Source organism: Cygnus olor, chromosome 4 (genome assembly GCF_009769625.2).
Source record: "Cygnus olor isolate bCygOlo1 chromosome 4, bCygOlo1.pri.v2, whole genome shotgun sequence".
In the NCBI taxonomy this organism is placed as follows: Eukaryota; Metazoa; Chordata; class Aves; order Anseriformes; family Anatidae; genus Cygnus; species Cygnus olor.
Window position 1 is genome coordinate 77,174,315 of NC_049172.1, and position 15,045 is coordinate 77,189,359.

A 15,045-nucleotide genomic window follows, 5' to 3' on the forward strand; every position below is an offset into this window, starting at 1 on the left:
TAAAGGGGAGGACCCCCTGTAAAGGAGAGGACCCCCCTGTAGAGGAGGACCCCTCCATCACCTGCAGGCTCCGCGGGTGCCAGCCACGGGCTTTTATCTCCCAGGAGCCTTCGTCCTCCCCCCCGCTGCCCCTCGGAGAGCAGATCGCCTCCTCCAGGGGTCAGTTTTGGGGTCGAGGGAGGGCTGAGCCTGCTTTTGGGGCTGGAGGCGAGGACACAGCTCCAGGCAGGGCAGGCCGGGGGTGAGGGCAGCATCCCCGTGCTGTCCGCAGCGCCCGGAGGCTGGCATTCGAGGCAAACGCACCGCAGGGGCTTGCTCCGGCCCGGCTATCCCAGGTGCAGCTACTTCCAGTATTCCCTTTAATTAAACAGACCGGTTAATTGGGGGGGGGGGGGGAGCGATTACCGATCCCTCGGGGGCTGCAGAGATGGAAGCTAATGGCCTTAGCTGCAGCGGGCGGCTGGTCCCCCCGGGGCAGCTCAGCACCGCTCAGCACACAGCTGGACGGCGGGCGCAGCTCGGGGTGCTCAGCCCCGCTGTCCCCACGCCGGTACGGAGCTGAGCACCGCTGCCTGGAGCTGAGCACCGCTGCCGGAGGCATTGCTCCACTCGCTGCGTTCTGGTGTCTGCAGCGCTGCGGGGCCGGAGCCGCTTGCGGGGGGGGGGGGTGTCGGAAGGGCGGGCGTGCGCAGCCTTCTGTTGTAGCCGTGGCTCGGTGTTTGCCCCCTACCTTTTTTCCGGTTTCTGTTTGATTTCTTAAAAAAAAAAAAAAAAAAAAAAAAAAAGCAAACAACAAAACGACCTTCCGGGGACGTGCTGTAAATTTCGGACAATGCATCATTAAAAATAAACCGTTTCTGAATCGAGCAGTGCAGAAATCTTCCCTGGAGGCTGGGTAAGCTCGCCGCTCAGCGCCAGCTCCATCACACGCCTCGGCTCAGCGCCGCCTGTCCCCACGAGGATTTGCTTCTCGCCGTGAGCAGATACGAGACCTGCAGCAGCGGTGGATGAGCTCGCCACTTGCAAAGTGCTGCTGGAGCCGGCTGGAGCCACGCACCCGTGATTACTTTGCTTGCGTGGAGCAGCGAGGCGGCTCGACATGCTCAGAGGGTTTTTCTCCCCTCTCCTGGCCGCTGCTTCCCCCTCCGCCGGCCCCGCGGCGTTAAATTCCCTCCCCTGGATCCGCTCCGCAGCGCTGGCTTCAGCATCCTCTGCTGCAGGCGGCTCAGGAGCGGAGCGGGACCCGGCTCCAGGCTGGGCCCGGCCAGGAATTGGCACCGGGGGAAAACCAAACCAAACCCAAACCAGGAACCCAGCTGGGGAAGGCAGGGGAGACGATTCCCAGCGTGGAAGCGGGCAGAGGGCAGCCCCCTTGGGCTGTGCCTTCCTCCGGGACTTCTTGCCCGGGGCTCGTCCTGCTGCTGGATGGGGACGTCTGTGCACGGAGCAACCCGACGGGACGGCTGCCGGAGCAGGACGAGCCCCACGGAGAGCGCCTGCACCTCCCGACCAGCCTGGAGGGGCCGATTCCTCCCCGGCCCGTCCGAAATCCACAAGACCCGAGGCACGGACACTGCAGGGCAGCAGCGCCGGGAGGCCTGGGGATTTGTTTCTCCCCTCTTCACCTCGTTTAAGAGCCGGAGAAGTGCTGATCGCAGCTGTTTGTCCTGGAAGGCAGCGGCAGCCTGGTCTGGTGCTGTAAGTTCAGGCACGACCCCGTGCTGCTTACTTCAAACACAAAGAAGCAAAATGGGCAGCCTTTTTTTTTTTTTCTTCTCCTCCTTTTTTTTTCCCCTCTTTTCTTCCCCCTTTGTCCTCTTTTCTTGCTTCCCCCTTTTCCTTTTATCCGTCTTTTCCCCTTTGCTCTCTCTCCCCCTTTTCTTTCATTTCCTTTAACTTTCATTTGTCCCCTTTATTTTCATTTCCTCCCCTTTCCTCCTTCCTCCCGCCTTCCTCCCCTCCTCTCTCTCTCCCCCCTTTTCTTCTCTCCTTCCTCCTTCAGCCCGAGCCCAGCCCTTACCCGTCCCAGCGGACGCCACGTGCCCGGCCACAACCTCCCCGTGCCTGCAGCTCCCTGGGGCCAGGAGCGAGCCCGGGGCTTGTGGGCACCACGGCCGGGTGGCCCCATAGCCCCATGTCCCCCCCCCGTACCGAAGGATGGCATCAGGCCCTGCCCTGGGGTCTGATGTGGTCCCTTCCTCGCAGGAGCTGACCGCGACCGTCCCCATGCACCTGCTGCAGGGCGCTGGGACCAGGACCACGGTGACAAGGGGACCACCCCAGCTCGGAGCTGGTGGCCACCGATGGCACCTTGCGGCCGGAGCACGTTGTGGCCATCAGGAGCCTTCCTCCTCCTCCTCCTCCCCCTCCTCCTTCCTCCCCCCCCTTGGCCCCAGCACCCGAAGCACCGCGCAGCCAGCGGCTCTGCCCCTTCCTTCCTTTTATTGCGGCGCTCCGCAGCGCACTCGTACAAAACCCCGGCTCCCCCGTGCGCAGCAGGCACCGGGCCCCAGCGCGGCGGCGGCGGCTCCCCCGGCTAGAAGCGGTGGCTGTAGAAGACGTCCACGTTGCTGGCGTAGTCCAGGGCAGCGCCTGGCCGATGCTCTTCGCCCCCAGGCTGGCCGCCCCCAGCGCCGACGAGTGCCTCAGCTTCAGCAGGCTGAAGTGGGTGAAGGGGCCCCCGGGCCGCTCCCCCGGGCCTGTGCCAGCACCCGGACAAATCCTGCGTGGGGGGACGGAGGTGTGGGGGCAGCGGGAGCCACCGGCACCCCCGGGATGAGCAGCGAGATGAGCGTCCCATGGGGAGGGGGCCCATCCCGCCCCACTGTCACCAGGGGCTCGGGGGAGCGCAGGAGGACACGCAGAGCTCCCACAGGGCGCGGGGCACCCCCCGTCCCCCCGCTCACCTTCCCTCATCATCTCCCAGCTGTTCCAGACGGAGCCCACGCAGACGATGGGGAGCCCCAGCTCCCCCTGGAACAGGCTCTGCGCGGGGAGCAGGCGCGGCTGAGCCCCCACCGTGGTGGGACGGGGCCAGGAGACCCCCGGGGCCCAAAAACCCCCAGGGCCAGGAGATCCCAGGACCTAGAGACCCCCCAGGACCGGGAGACCCCTGCTCCGAGCAGCTTCCTCGGCACCATCCCAGCGGCGCATCGGGAGCAGGGGGTCCCACACCCCTGGGTCAGGACAGCCCCACCAAGGACCCCAGGGACAGGAGCAGGGGACGTCCCCTCCCCCCTCTCACCTCATGGATTTTGGGCAGCACGGCGACCACGTGGCGAGCCAGCACCTCCCCGGCCTTGTCGAAGATGTGGCAGCACAGCGGGTCCCCAGCCTGGGCACCTGGTTCCGAGAGGGGCAGCGGGATGGGGACGGGGACGGGGACTGCTCGCGGCGTCCCCGTGCTCACGGCTGCCCGTCCCCACCCCGACGGCCGCTCCCCATCGCTCGAGGGGGCAGAGGGCGTTCGGTCGAAGGGCAGCGAGAGGAGGGGGAGTTGGGGTGCTGGGGGCTGAGAGGGGCAAAGCGGCCGGAAGCGAGAGACGCGGGGAGGTCCCCGGCGGGCACCCAGCGTGGCAGCCCCGAACGCGCCCCCCCAGGACCGCCACCACCTGCTTCGGGTCCCAACCCCAAACGTGCACGGTGCCCTACCCGCTGCCAGCTTCTGGCAAAACCCCGCAAACTTGGCCTTCTCGAAGGTGCGGTAGAGATGGGTCAGGAGCCCCATCCTGTCCGAGACCTGCGAGAGGGCCCCGCGTGAGCCCTGCGCGATGCTGGCCCCCCCCGCCATGAGCCCTGAGCAATGCTGGGCCCCCCCCCGACCCCCCCCCTCCCTGTTTGGCACCTGGAAGTACTCGAACATGGCCTGCTTGACGTGCCCCACGTCGTGCGGCGGCACCTCCAGGTTGTCCATGCAGTCGAAGACCACCTTCACCCCTGGTGCGCGATCCTAGGCTGCAGGGCGCGGAGCGGGGCGGGAACCACCGTGAGACAACCCCCCCCCCCCCCCCCCCAACCAAAACCCCTTCCCCACCCTCCTCATCCTCACCGGAGCCTTCGTCGCCCATCATGTGCCCCCACCCGCCGCAGCCCGTCTCCGAGCCGTCGGGGTTGATGAGCTTGCAGTTGGAGCCGGTGCCCGAGATCAGCACGATGCCACCTGCGGGGCGACAGCGTTCGGGGACACCACCGGCACCCCCCACCCCACACGACAACACCCCCCCGGGTGAACCCCCCCCGGGGACCTTCCTCGCCCCCCTCCGGGGCCGTCCCCGTACCGCGGTCGCTGGCGGTGGCCACGGCCCCGACGGCGTCGGAGGTGACGCGGTAACTCTCGCTCAGGCGCGGGAAGCGGCGCCGCAGCTCCTCCAGCAGCTGGGCGATGGCGTCCTCCTGGTCCCCCCCGCTCAGGGACAGCCCCTGCCACCGCGGGGGACGTCACCCGGGGCGGGGGGGGGACGCACGGGTTGGGGGGCGAGGACGGGGGCTCACCAGCGAGCGAAGGGGCACAGCCGGGTCCGCGCCGGCCTCGCGCTTGGCCTCGCTCACCAGCTCCTGGATCCTCTCCACGCACGTCGCGGCGCCGACCAGCTGGGGCACCCCGGGGAGCGGTGCTGAGCCCCGCCAGCACGGGCGGTGTCACCTCGGGGTTTGGGGACACCCCCACCACCCCCTCCCCGTGTCCCCAACCCGTGTCCGTCCCCCCCCCGGTGCTTACCCAGTGGTTGGTGCAGGGCCCCTCCGCCTCGGCCAGGATCCGGCCATCCCCGGCCACCAGCACCGCCCGGGAGCGGGTGCCCCCCCGCGGGGCCGGGGGGGGGGGGGGGGGTCACTGCCGGGCCCTGTGCTGCCGGGCCCCCCCCGGACCCCCCCAGGTGGGGATCCCTAGGGTGGGGGCTGCGGACCCTGCTTTTACCCCCCACCCCCCGGGACTCTGCAGCACGATCCCCCCCCACACACACACACACAAAGGGGCACCGGGGGTGGGGGGGGAACACGGGGGCGCACGGGGGGGGTGCAAGCAGCGGGGGGGGGGGCAAACAGCAGGGGGGGGGGTCAGGAGAGGTCTGGCGGCGCGGATGCGGTCCCCCCCCCGGGCTGGGGGTGCCGGGGGGGGGGCTGCAGGCGCTCCCCCCCCTGTGCTGGGTTCCGCCCCCCCCCCCCGGCGCTGCCCTCACCCCTCCACGCCGCCGAACAGCGCGGCCATGGCGGCGGCCCCCCCCGGCCCCCCCCCCCCGCGCCCCGCCCCGGTCCGCCCCGGTCCGCCCCGGTCCGCCCCCCCCGCGGGAAGCCGCGCCCGGGAGGCGGGGGGGGGGGGGCGGCGCTGGGACACGGGGAAGGCAGGGACGCGGCCCCACGGCCCCCCCCCGACCCCCCCCGACCCCCGGCTCGGATCGCAGCACAAGGGGGGGGGTCCCCCCGGGCTGGGGGCCCCCCAGCGGCACCGCCCCCGTTGTCGCCCCCCGGTCCCCGGCCCCGTGCCCCCAGCGCCCGGCAGCGCCCCCCCGCCGCGCCGAGCGGCCGCAGCTGAGCCCCCCCGGCAGGGACAGGGACAGGGACAGGGACGGGGACAGGGGCAGGGACCGGGACAGGGGCAGGGGCAGGGACAGGGGCAGGGACGGGGACAGGACGGGGACAGGGGCAGGGGCAGGGACAGGGGCAGGGACAGGGGCAGGGACGGGGACAGGGACGGGGACGGGGACGGGGGGGACAGGGCGGGACAGGGGCAGGGGGCAGGACAGGGACAGGGACGGGGACGGGGACAGGGGCAGGGACAGGGACAGGGGCAGGGACAGGGGCAGGGGCAGGGACAGGGACAGGACGGGACGGGGACGGGCGGGGACGGGGCAGGGGCAGGGACAGGGGCAGGGACAGGGACAGGGGCAGGGACGGGGACAGGGACAGGGGCAGGGACGGGGACAGGGACGGGGACAGGGGCAGGGGCAGGGACAGGGACAGGGACAGGGACAGGGACGGGGACAGGGGCAGGGGCAGGGACAGGGGCAGGGGCAGGGACAGGGGCAGGGGCAGGGACCGGGACAGGGGCAGGGGCAGGGACAGGGGCAGGGACGGGGACAGGGACGGGGGCAGGGGCAGGGACGGGGACAGGGACGGGGACAGGGGCAGGGGCAGGGACAGGGACAGGGACAGGGACAGGGACAGGGACGGGGACAGGGGCAGGGGCAGGGACAGGGGCAGGGGCAGGGACAGGGACAGGACGGGGACAGGGACAGGGGCAGGGACGGGGACAGGGACAGGGGCAGGGACCGGGACAGGGGCAGGGGCAGGGACAGGGGCAGGGACGGGACAGGGACGGGGACAGGGGCAGGGGCAGGGACAGGGACAGGGACAGGGACGGGGACAGGGGCAGGGGCAGGGGCAGGGACAGGGACTGGGACAGGGACAGGGACAGGGGCAGGGGCAGGGACAGGGGCAGGGACAGGGGCAGGGGCAGGGGCAGGGACAGGGACGGGGACGGGGACAGGGGCAGGGGCAGGGACAGGGACAGGGGCAGGGACCGGGACAGGGGCAGGGACAGGGACAGGGGCAGGGACGGGGACAGGGACGGGGACAGGGGCAGGGGCAGGGACAGGGGCAGGGGCAGGGCAGGGACAGGACAGGGGCAGGGGCAGCCCCCCCCAGCACCCGGCCCAGCCGTGGGGATGCTGTGGCCACTGCTGGGATGGGGGCGCTGGGATGGATGGAGGGAGGGAGGGAGGGGGAGGGATAACGGGCTGCATGGTGGACGGACGGACAGACGGATGGATGGGGGAGGAGGGAGGGAGGGAGGGATGGACATATGGACGGGTGGACAGATGGACGGGGGGGCACATCAGGATGGAAAGAGGATGTGCAAGGAAATGGGGCAGGGAGGAGGAGGTGGAGAAGGCGGCAACTGGTGCACGGGGGCGGTGGCCCAGCGTGGGGAGGGGCTTGTTGGCTGGAGACCCTCTGCACCACGCACATGGCCCAGCGGTGCTGCAGCTGGGGGGGCCTACGGACACGGGGGGCACCGAGCGGAGCACCCAGCCCAGCACCGGGGCCGGCCGGGCAGTGCCTGGGGTCCCCCCCACCTGGGGGTTCACCTGCAGCACCCGTGGGGCACGCGCAGGGGGCGGGAGGCGTCGGGGACCTGGGGGGTTCCCAGCGAGGGTGAGCTCCTTCTGGGGGGCTGGGATGTGCTGCGCCCCAGCACGGTGCCGTGGGACCGGTGGTGGGGGCCACGGCCACCCTGCTCTGCACGGGCTGGAGATGCTGGGGGGGGGGCAGAGATATTTGGGGGGGGCGTAGATATTCGGGGGGGTGGAGATGTTTGGGGGGCACTTTGTTAGTCTGGAGTCCCTGCCTGGCTCCTTCCCAAGCACTTTTCCAGGGAGGGGGGACCCGGAGGGGGGACCTGCAGCCAGACCCCCCCAGTACCTGGTGCGGGGAGCTGTGGAGGCGCAGGGACACCCCCCCCCCAAACCCTCCCAGCTGCCCCCAAGGAGGGGACAGGTTAAGCAGCAGGGGAAGGGTTAAGCAGCAGTCCCACCAAGGGGGGGTGAGTGTGGGCGAGCGTGCAGCCCCCCCGCCGCCCCCTCGTGCCCTCATTAAGCCCTGGTGGCACCAGGCTGTCTGCCCTGGCGGGGGCCGGGACGGGGACGGGGACAGGGCTGGGGACAGGGCTGGGGACAGGGCTGGGGACCGCTGCCTTTGTCTGAACTTGTGGCAAAGTTGGAGCCGAGCCGACGGCCGCTGCCGGGGGTCCGGGAGCTGCGGGTGAGTCCGTGGGTGCCCCCGGGCCCATGGGGACGGAGGGCGCTGGCCCCGCGCGGGCTGGGGGCTGCCCTGGGTGCTGGGAAGGGGATCGGGGCGCTGGGCACGGGCAGCGGGGACGGCAGGAGCAGGGATGGGGATGGCTGGAGCTGTCCCCCGCAGCGCAGCGCGGCCACGACCTCAAGCCCCGTCCCCAACCTTGTCCCCAACCCCGTCCCCAACCCCAGTTCCCATCCCCGTGCCTTCAGCTCGCCCCGTCTCACACCAGAGCCGGGGGACCGAAGCCTGGGCGCGTGGACGCACGTGGCCCCGAATGGCTCGGGGTGAGACGTGGCGGCTTTGGGGTGTCAGCAACCCCCCCGTGCACTCCGTCACCTCCCGGCCCCAAAGCCCTGCGGGTCACCTCACCAGGCGGGCATGGGTGGGTGTGTGGCACCCAGACGGAGAGGGGACACCTCGCCGAGCACGGGGACCCATCGCTAGCCCGCACCGAGCCCTCGCTTCGTTATTTTTTGGGCACCCACGGGTGCCGGGCTCACCCTCGCCTCCAGGAGAGCCCCCCAGGACCACGCGGGATGCGGCACCGATGCGGAGGGAGGCCTGGCGGCTTCGTTGCACAGGGAAGTGCTGCTCCTGGAGGGGCCGGGGGTCCGGTGGGGGTGCGCGGGGGCGGCCGCTTCGCCCGCGTGCTTGGAGGGGGCTGGAGCCAGAAGCGGGTCCCGGCTGGGGAAGCCCCGCACGAAGGAGGAGGAGGAGGAAGATTAGCAGAGAAGTGATCCTGCCCCGGCCGCGGGAAGGGCTCGGTGGACCCCAGCTCTTCCGTGTGGGCACCGGTGGGGCCCCGAAGCGGGGCGCAGAGGGGCCGGATTTGGGCGCACGCGTCCGGGGAGCGCCCACCCCCCGCGGAGCCGATCCCGGCACGGGCGGGCAGGAGGCGGGATGAGGCGGCGGCGGGCCGAGCTCCGCAGAGCCACGGGAATGCAGGTGAGCTGGGCCCTGTCTGTCTGTCCGTCCGCCTGTCCGCCCTTCCTTCCTCCCACCAGCAGCCGTCCCCTGCCTGCCCAGCCCCTCTCCGCTCCAGAGATCGCGCCTGTGCTGCGGGCACCGCTCCGCTCCCGCTGTGGCACCCACCCAGCCCTCCAGGCTTCCCTCCGTGCACCTGTCCTCCATCCTGCTGCCCCTCCAACGCACATCCCTTCGTCAGCCACCCCTCCAACACCCGTCTCTCTGTCACCCACCCCTCCATCACCCACCCCTCCATCATCCATCCGTCTATCACCCACCCCTCCATCCACCCCTCCCTCCCTCCATCCATCCACCCATCCTTCCATCTGTCCTTCTGCCCACCCATCCCTCCCTCCCTCCATCCATCCACCCATCCTTCCATCTGTCCTTCTGCCCACCCATCCCTCCCTCCCTCCATCCACCAATCCACCCATCCACCCCCCATCCGTTCCTCCAGCCATGCATTTACCCACCCCCCCTGTACCCCCCCCCACCTTTTCCACCCACCCCCCTTTTCCCCCCCTTTGTCCAGGAGCTCGGGCTCAGCGCGGGGCCACCAGGCAGCACAGCACCCCCCAGCCTGGGCTTCCCCTGCCCCGGGCCGGTGACACGGGCTGGTGACACCGGGGGTGCCGACGGGCCCGAGCGGGTATTTGGGCGGCAGGGGGTCCCAGCTTTTTGGGATCCGCCGGAGGGACCTTGGGAGCTTGGGGTGACCGCACGGCCCCGGCACGGTCACGGCACCGCCGGCGGGTGCGGTGGCGTTTGTGCTGGAGACCTGCCCGCCACCAAGACATTTGAGAAGGGGACACGGAGGTGAACGCTGAAAGGGCCCGGGAGGGAGGGGATATGGGGGGGGGGGGCGTGGGGAGGTGATGGGGGGCATGGGGAGGTAGGAGGGTATGGAGAGGTGGGGGACATGGGGAGGTGACAGGGGACATGGCGAGGTGACAGGGGGCATAGGTGTAAGGGGGGGGCACAGGGAGGTGGCACAGGGGACACAGGGATGGCAGGGGGGCACAGGGAGATGTCATGGGGGGGCCAGGCTCACGCAGCTGCTCTGCTGCTGGGGCGGGCGCTGCTGCCCAAGGCCCCCCGGCTGCGCCCCCGAGCCGTGCGCTCCCCCCCAGCCCAGCCCCAGCCGGCTTCCAGGTGAGGATTTGGCTAAAAACCCGCCGCCTTCACCCAAATTGGAGAGGAAAACCCCTTCCCAGCCCCGAGCTTTGCCCCGGGCAGTTCCACCCCCCCCCGGCCCTATTGCACCCCGCAGCTGCACGGGGTTCGGCTCGGGGCCGTGCCTCAGTTTCCCCACCTGTGGGAAGGGCACGGGCACACGTGTGTGTGTGTGTGTGTGCATGCGCGTGCACGAGGGGGGTGCAGGGAGGTGTGCATGGGGGGGGGACACACGGGGAGGGGTGCTGGGGCCGGGCAGGGCAGGGCAGGGGTCAGGGCGCCCACCGTGCCGCATCAGCGCAGCACGCCTGACCTATTTAGCGCCGGCGTCCGCCCGGCTGCCGGGGGCCAGGCTGGAAAGTGAGTTAATGAAGTGGGCAGGGGCTGAGGGGCCGCTTTCCAGCGCACGGGAGGGGATTTCGAGCCGCGCTGGCGTCGCCGGGCTGCCCCCCGGCCTCCCCGGTACTTCTGGATGCTCCCCAAAGGCCCCCGGTGGCCGCAGACCCCGCGCCGTACCCGGGGAGCCACCCTGCAGCCGGGGACCCCGACACCCGGCACGGGGAGGGTTTGGGGTCAGCCTGAGCTCTGCTGCTTGTCCCCGTACGTCCCCGCGTCCCCCCACACCCTGGGGACCCTGGGACGGCTGCGGTGGCGTCAGGGGCCGCAAAGCCTTGGCAGGCGCCTGGCCGGCGCTAAGAGGATCCAGCACCGCTAATCCCCCGCTGACGCAGCCCAGCCCATGGCCCCCAGCCCCCCCCCCCCCCCGGGTCCCCAGCCACCGCCACGCTGGCACCTGAGGGCTGGGGACACCTGCGGGGATGTGGGGTCGCTGCCGGAGCCCTGGGTGGGTGCTGGGTGGGTGCAGTGGGTGCCGTGCGGGTGCCAAGGGGCTCCCAGGGCACCCAGATCCCCGCCACCCACTGCACCCGGTGCTTCCCCAGGGCTGGGTGCCGGGGGCTCCCCAAGCTCAGGGTGACCCCCAGCCCCCAGGTGCAGCGGGGCAGCGTGGGGATCCCCCCCCAGCGGGGTCTCTGGGGGGAGCTGGTGGGGCCGGTGCCCCTGCGCCGTGCCCGGGAGCCACAGCGGGCTCGGGGAAGCCGCTTGCACCCTGTGCACGGCGTCACGGGGCCGGGGGGGGGGTCCTGGGGAAATCCTCCTGCAGCGCTCCCGCTGTGCACCTGAGTGCGCAGGAGAACCAGGGGGCACTCCAGGCTCGGCAGACAAAGGCCGGGGGGAGCCACGGCTCCGCAACCGGGCTGAGGAGGGGACCCCAGGGACCCCCGGCTGAGGGGGGGTGGCAGGGACCCCCCCCCCCCCCCATGGGCAGCAGGGAGAGGGGCAGGGGACGGAGCAGAGGGAGGGGGCTGGGGGGCTGGGGAGCGCCCCCGGGGTGGGTGGGCGAGCACCCCAAGATCATTGGGGACACGCTGGGGGGGTGATGGGTGGTGCTGGGACCGGGGGGCAGGTTCCCACATGGGGCGGGGGTACATCGCACCGGTGCCTACATCCCCCCCACATCCCCGTGCGTCCCCCTGCCCGCTGGGGCTGCTGGCCCCGGCACGTGGCGGTTACGGGGAGAGGGACCGGGGTGCCCCCACCCCGGGGTGCCCCCGCGCTGGCCGGCGAGCGGAGCCGACAGGCTCACGTGTCGCGGTCCCAAACTGCGTTGCATTCACAGTTCGGGGAGCACGTCAAGGCTAAGGGGAGCTGACAGGAAAACCTTTACTGGAACAAACGGGAATATATCAGGCAAGGCTGACCGGAGCGCGAACCGCAGCCCAACACAGAGCAAATTATCGTCAACCAAAATAGCACGCCGCTCGGATCGCTTGTGCGCCGGGCACCGGGCGCAGCCGGGCTGTCAGGCTGCATCAGGGCACGGATGCATAAGGGATGGAGCGGGGGCACGCGTGGGGTGGGGGCGGCACCGCCGGGTGGGGCGCGTGGGGCTGGGTGGCACCATGGCGCGGGTGGGGGCACGGGGCTGGGGGGCAAAATCCCTTCCGTGGGGATGCGCGGGGCTGGGGGGCACAGAAACCCCCGTGGGGATGCACGGGGGCTTGGGGGGGGGGGGGGGGGAAAGCAAAAATATCCTGCTGGGGGGACATGCAGGGGGGTGACAAGCCCCGGTCCATGGGGTTCAAGGGGTGGGGAGGAGAAACCCAAATCCCTGGGGGTGCACAGCTACATCAGGGGTGGCAGCCCCCTCCATGGGACGACGAGGCCCAGGGGAGCCAGAATTGGGGCAGCGTTTGGGATGCTGAACCCCAGCCCCGTAACTCCCCCGCAGCCCCACGCCAGGGGTGCCCAGTGCCGTGGCAGGTGGTGAGCGGGAGGCGGGGGGGAGAAGCAGCAAAAAGCTCTGTCAAACACATAAAGAGCTGGCAAAGCGGAGGGGGGAAGCCGGTGGGGCCTCCTCCTCCCCGGGTGAACTTGCACATTACTTTTGCTTGGCTTCCCCGGCAGCGAGAGCGCTGCAAGCCAACTCCCCAGCGAGCGCAGAGGCAGCTTTGCAGCCATTTTGTTGTTGGCTTGAACTGGAAAAAGGGGAGAAAAAAAAAAAAAAGGAGAAAAAAAAATAAAAAAACACGAGGAAAAAAACAACCCAGCCCAGCCCCGCAGCCGATGGAAACGCGCTATGGGAACGGAGAGCTTCGTGCCCGCACGCTGCCCCAGCACCTCGCCGAGAGCAGCCGGCACCGGGTGGCTGCGACGTGGGATCTGTCCTGGGCTGGGGAACGCCCTGCTCGGGTGCTTGGGGTGCTCGGGGTGTTTGGGGTGCTTGGGGTGCCTGAGATGCTTGGGGTGCTTGAGGTGCCAGGGGTGCCCAGGACGCGCCGGGTGCCCGAGGTGCGGCACGCAGCGGTTGGCGAGCGGTGCTGATGCGCCCGGACGGCACAGCCGGGTGCAGTGCCAGCCCCCCCGCAGCCCCCCCAGTGCAGCCCAGTTTGCATCGGCACGGCTGGGGCCGGTGCTCGCCGCCGCGTCCGGCCCCAAACGGCCGCTTTGCGCACCGGGAGCTGCGCAGCGAGGGAGCGAACCCTGCGGCATCGCCCTCCCGGGGGAGAGAAATGGGGGGGGGGGGGATTCACGGGGAAAATCCAAACCCTCTGGGAGAGAAAAGGTGGAGAAGGAAAACGGGCTGGTCTGTGCCCAGCTCGTGCCGCTGGGACGTCCGTCCGTCCGTCCGTCTGTCCGTCTGCCCCCACGGGCTGACCCCGCCGCTTGCTGGGAGCCGCGGCCCCGCGGGCCATGTGCGTTTTTGGTGGAAACACGGAAAAAACAAAAGCAACAACAACAGGCTGCTTCTGGATTGCTGGCACAACCCCGCGGTGCCGGGTGGGGTAACCCTACAGAAACAGCTGAGATACACGAGCCTGTGCTTGTGCGGCCCCACACAAACAGCTCGGGGCACACAACCCCATTACAGCAGAGCGGGTAAAAACCCCGCTGCCCACGCAGCCCACGACAGCGGCTGGGGCACGGTGCTCGTGCAGCCCCTCGGTGCCCACGTGCTGCAGGCAGAAGCAGGGGACCTTTCCCCTATGGCCCCCTTCGCCCAGTCTGCCCCCAGCCCCGCTGGGCTCCTGCCTGCCCTGTGCTGGTGCCCCCATGTCCCTGTGTCCCCCTGTCCCCCTGGTCCCATATCCCTGCATCCCCCAGTCTCTGTATCCCCCTGTCCCTATGTCCCCCTGTCCATATGTCCCCCCGTCCCTGTGTCCCTTATTTCCCTGTCCCCGGGTCCCCATGTCTCTGTGTCCCCATGTCCCTCTGTCCCTGTGTCCCCATATTCCCCTGTCCCCCTGTCTCTCTGTCCCCATGTCCCTCTGTCCCCATGTCTCTGTGTCCCTATGGCCCATATCTCTGTGTCCCCTTTTCCCCCTGTCCCGGTGTCCCCATATCCCCCTGTCCCCATGTCCCTCTGTCCCCATGTCCCTCTGTCCCCATGTCTCTGTGTCCCTATGTTCCCATATCTCTGTGTCCCCTTTTCCCCCTGTCCCGGTGTCCCCACATCCCCCTGTCCCCATGTCCCTCTGTCCCCATGTCCCCGTGTTCCTCTGTCCCTGTGTCCCCATGTCCCCCTGTCCCCCTGTCCTTTCGGGTGCTGAGCACCGGGCACTGCTCCCTGCTGGGACACAAAGGGCACCCCCAAGGGGTCCCAGCACCCTGCCCTGGAGGGGGAACCTGTGGGAGGTGGAGAGGGACTCGGTCATGGGGTGTTCCCCACCCTCACCCCAGCTGAGTTGGGGGTACAGGAGGAGTGTAAGAGGCATGGGGGGATGCAGGGGGACGCGGGGAGTGTGGGGTGAGCACGGTGTGCACCGCTTCACGCACGCGTATGGGGTGTGTGATGGCCGTCATCGCATCCCAACTGTCCCCTGCCGCTGGCACCAGGCAAGGAGCTGGGGACCCCACGGTGAGGACCCGAGCACCCCACAGCGAAGACTTCCACCTGGGCACCCCACAAACCACCCTGTGGGGCTGCATGGAGCTCCCTGTGCTGGGGGGGGGGTGAGGTTACCCTGTCTGTCCGTGGGGAAACTGAGGCACGGCCAGGAGGCGGTGCTGGGGGCACCGTGCGACCCCATCCCGTGTGCCCGGTGTAGGGGAAGGAGGGGACGGCTCCAGCCAGAGCCAGGATCTCAACACACCGCCCAGTGCAGACCAGTGCAAACCAGTGACACCCAGTGCAGCCCAGTGACACCCAGTGTGGCTGCAAGGGCGGGACGGGGCTGAGGACCCCCCTCCATGTCCCCAAGCTGTGGGGAGGCCCTGTGCACACCACGGGGCAGGATTCGGCCCAGGAGCTGGGGTGGGTCCCTGCTTTGGGGCTGTGGAATCTGGGGGCTCAGCCTGGGACCACCCCAACCCCACAGTCCCCTCTTTGGGGTCTCTCCCTGGAGTCCACACCTTGGAAGAGGGGTCCCAGCCCAGGGGTGCCGGTTTGGGGTGCAGGGGGTGCCCAGCCTGAGCCCCCATGTGGGTGTCAGGGGCCTATAGGGGTGCTAAGGGTCCCCGTACGGATGCAGAGGATTCCCATATAGGCAGAGGGGGCCCTATAGGGGAGATGTAGACAGACATAGGGGTCCCTGTATGGATGCAGGGGGTCCC

At 70.0% G+C, this 15,045-nt stretch overlaps 1 protein-coding gene across 1 annotated transcript; it reads right to left on the reverse strand.

Annotated features, from left to right (window-relative positions):
• Window positions 1-2,423: 2,423 nt before the first annotated feature.
• Window positions 2,424-5,238, reverse strand: NAGK (N-acetylglucosamine kinase). The gene is given in 12 exon segments (XM_040555957.1): window positions 2,424-2,583; window positions 2,586-2,693; window positions 2,696-2,722; window positions 2,907-2,985; window positions 3,245-3,342; window positions 3,652-3,739; window positions 3,845-3,936; window positions 4,034-4,159; window positions 4,278-4,419; window positions 4,492-4,590; window positions 4,718-4,803; window positions 5,179-5,238. Coding segments are annotated over 12 exon segments (1,020 nt in total). The 5' UTR covers window positions 5,207-5,238; the 3' UTR covers window positions 2,424-2,536.
• Window positions 5,239-15,045: the final 9,807 nt, after the last annotated feature.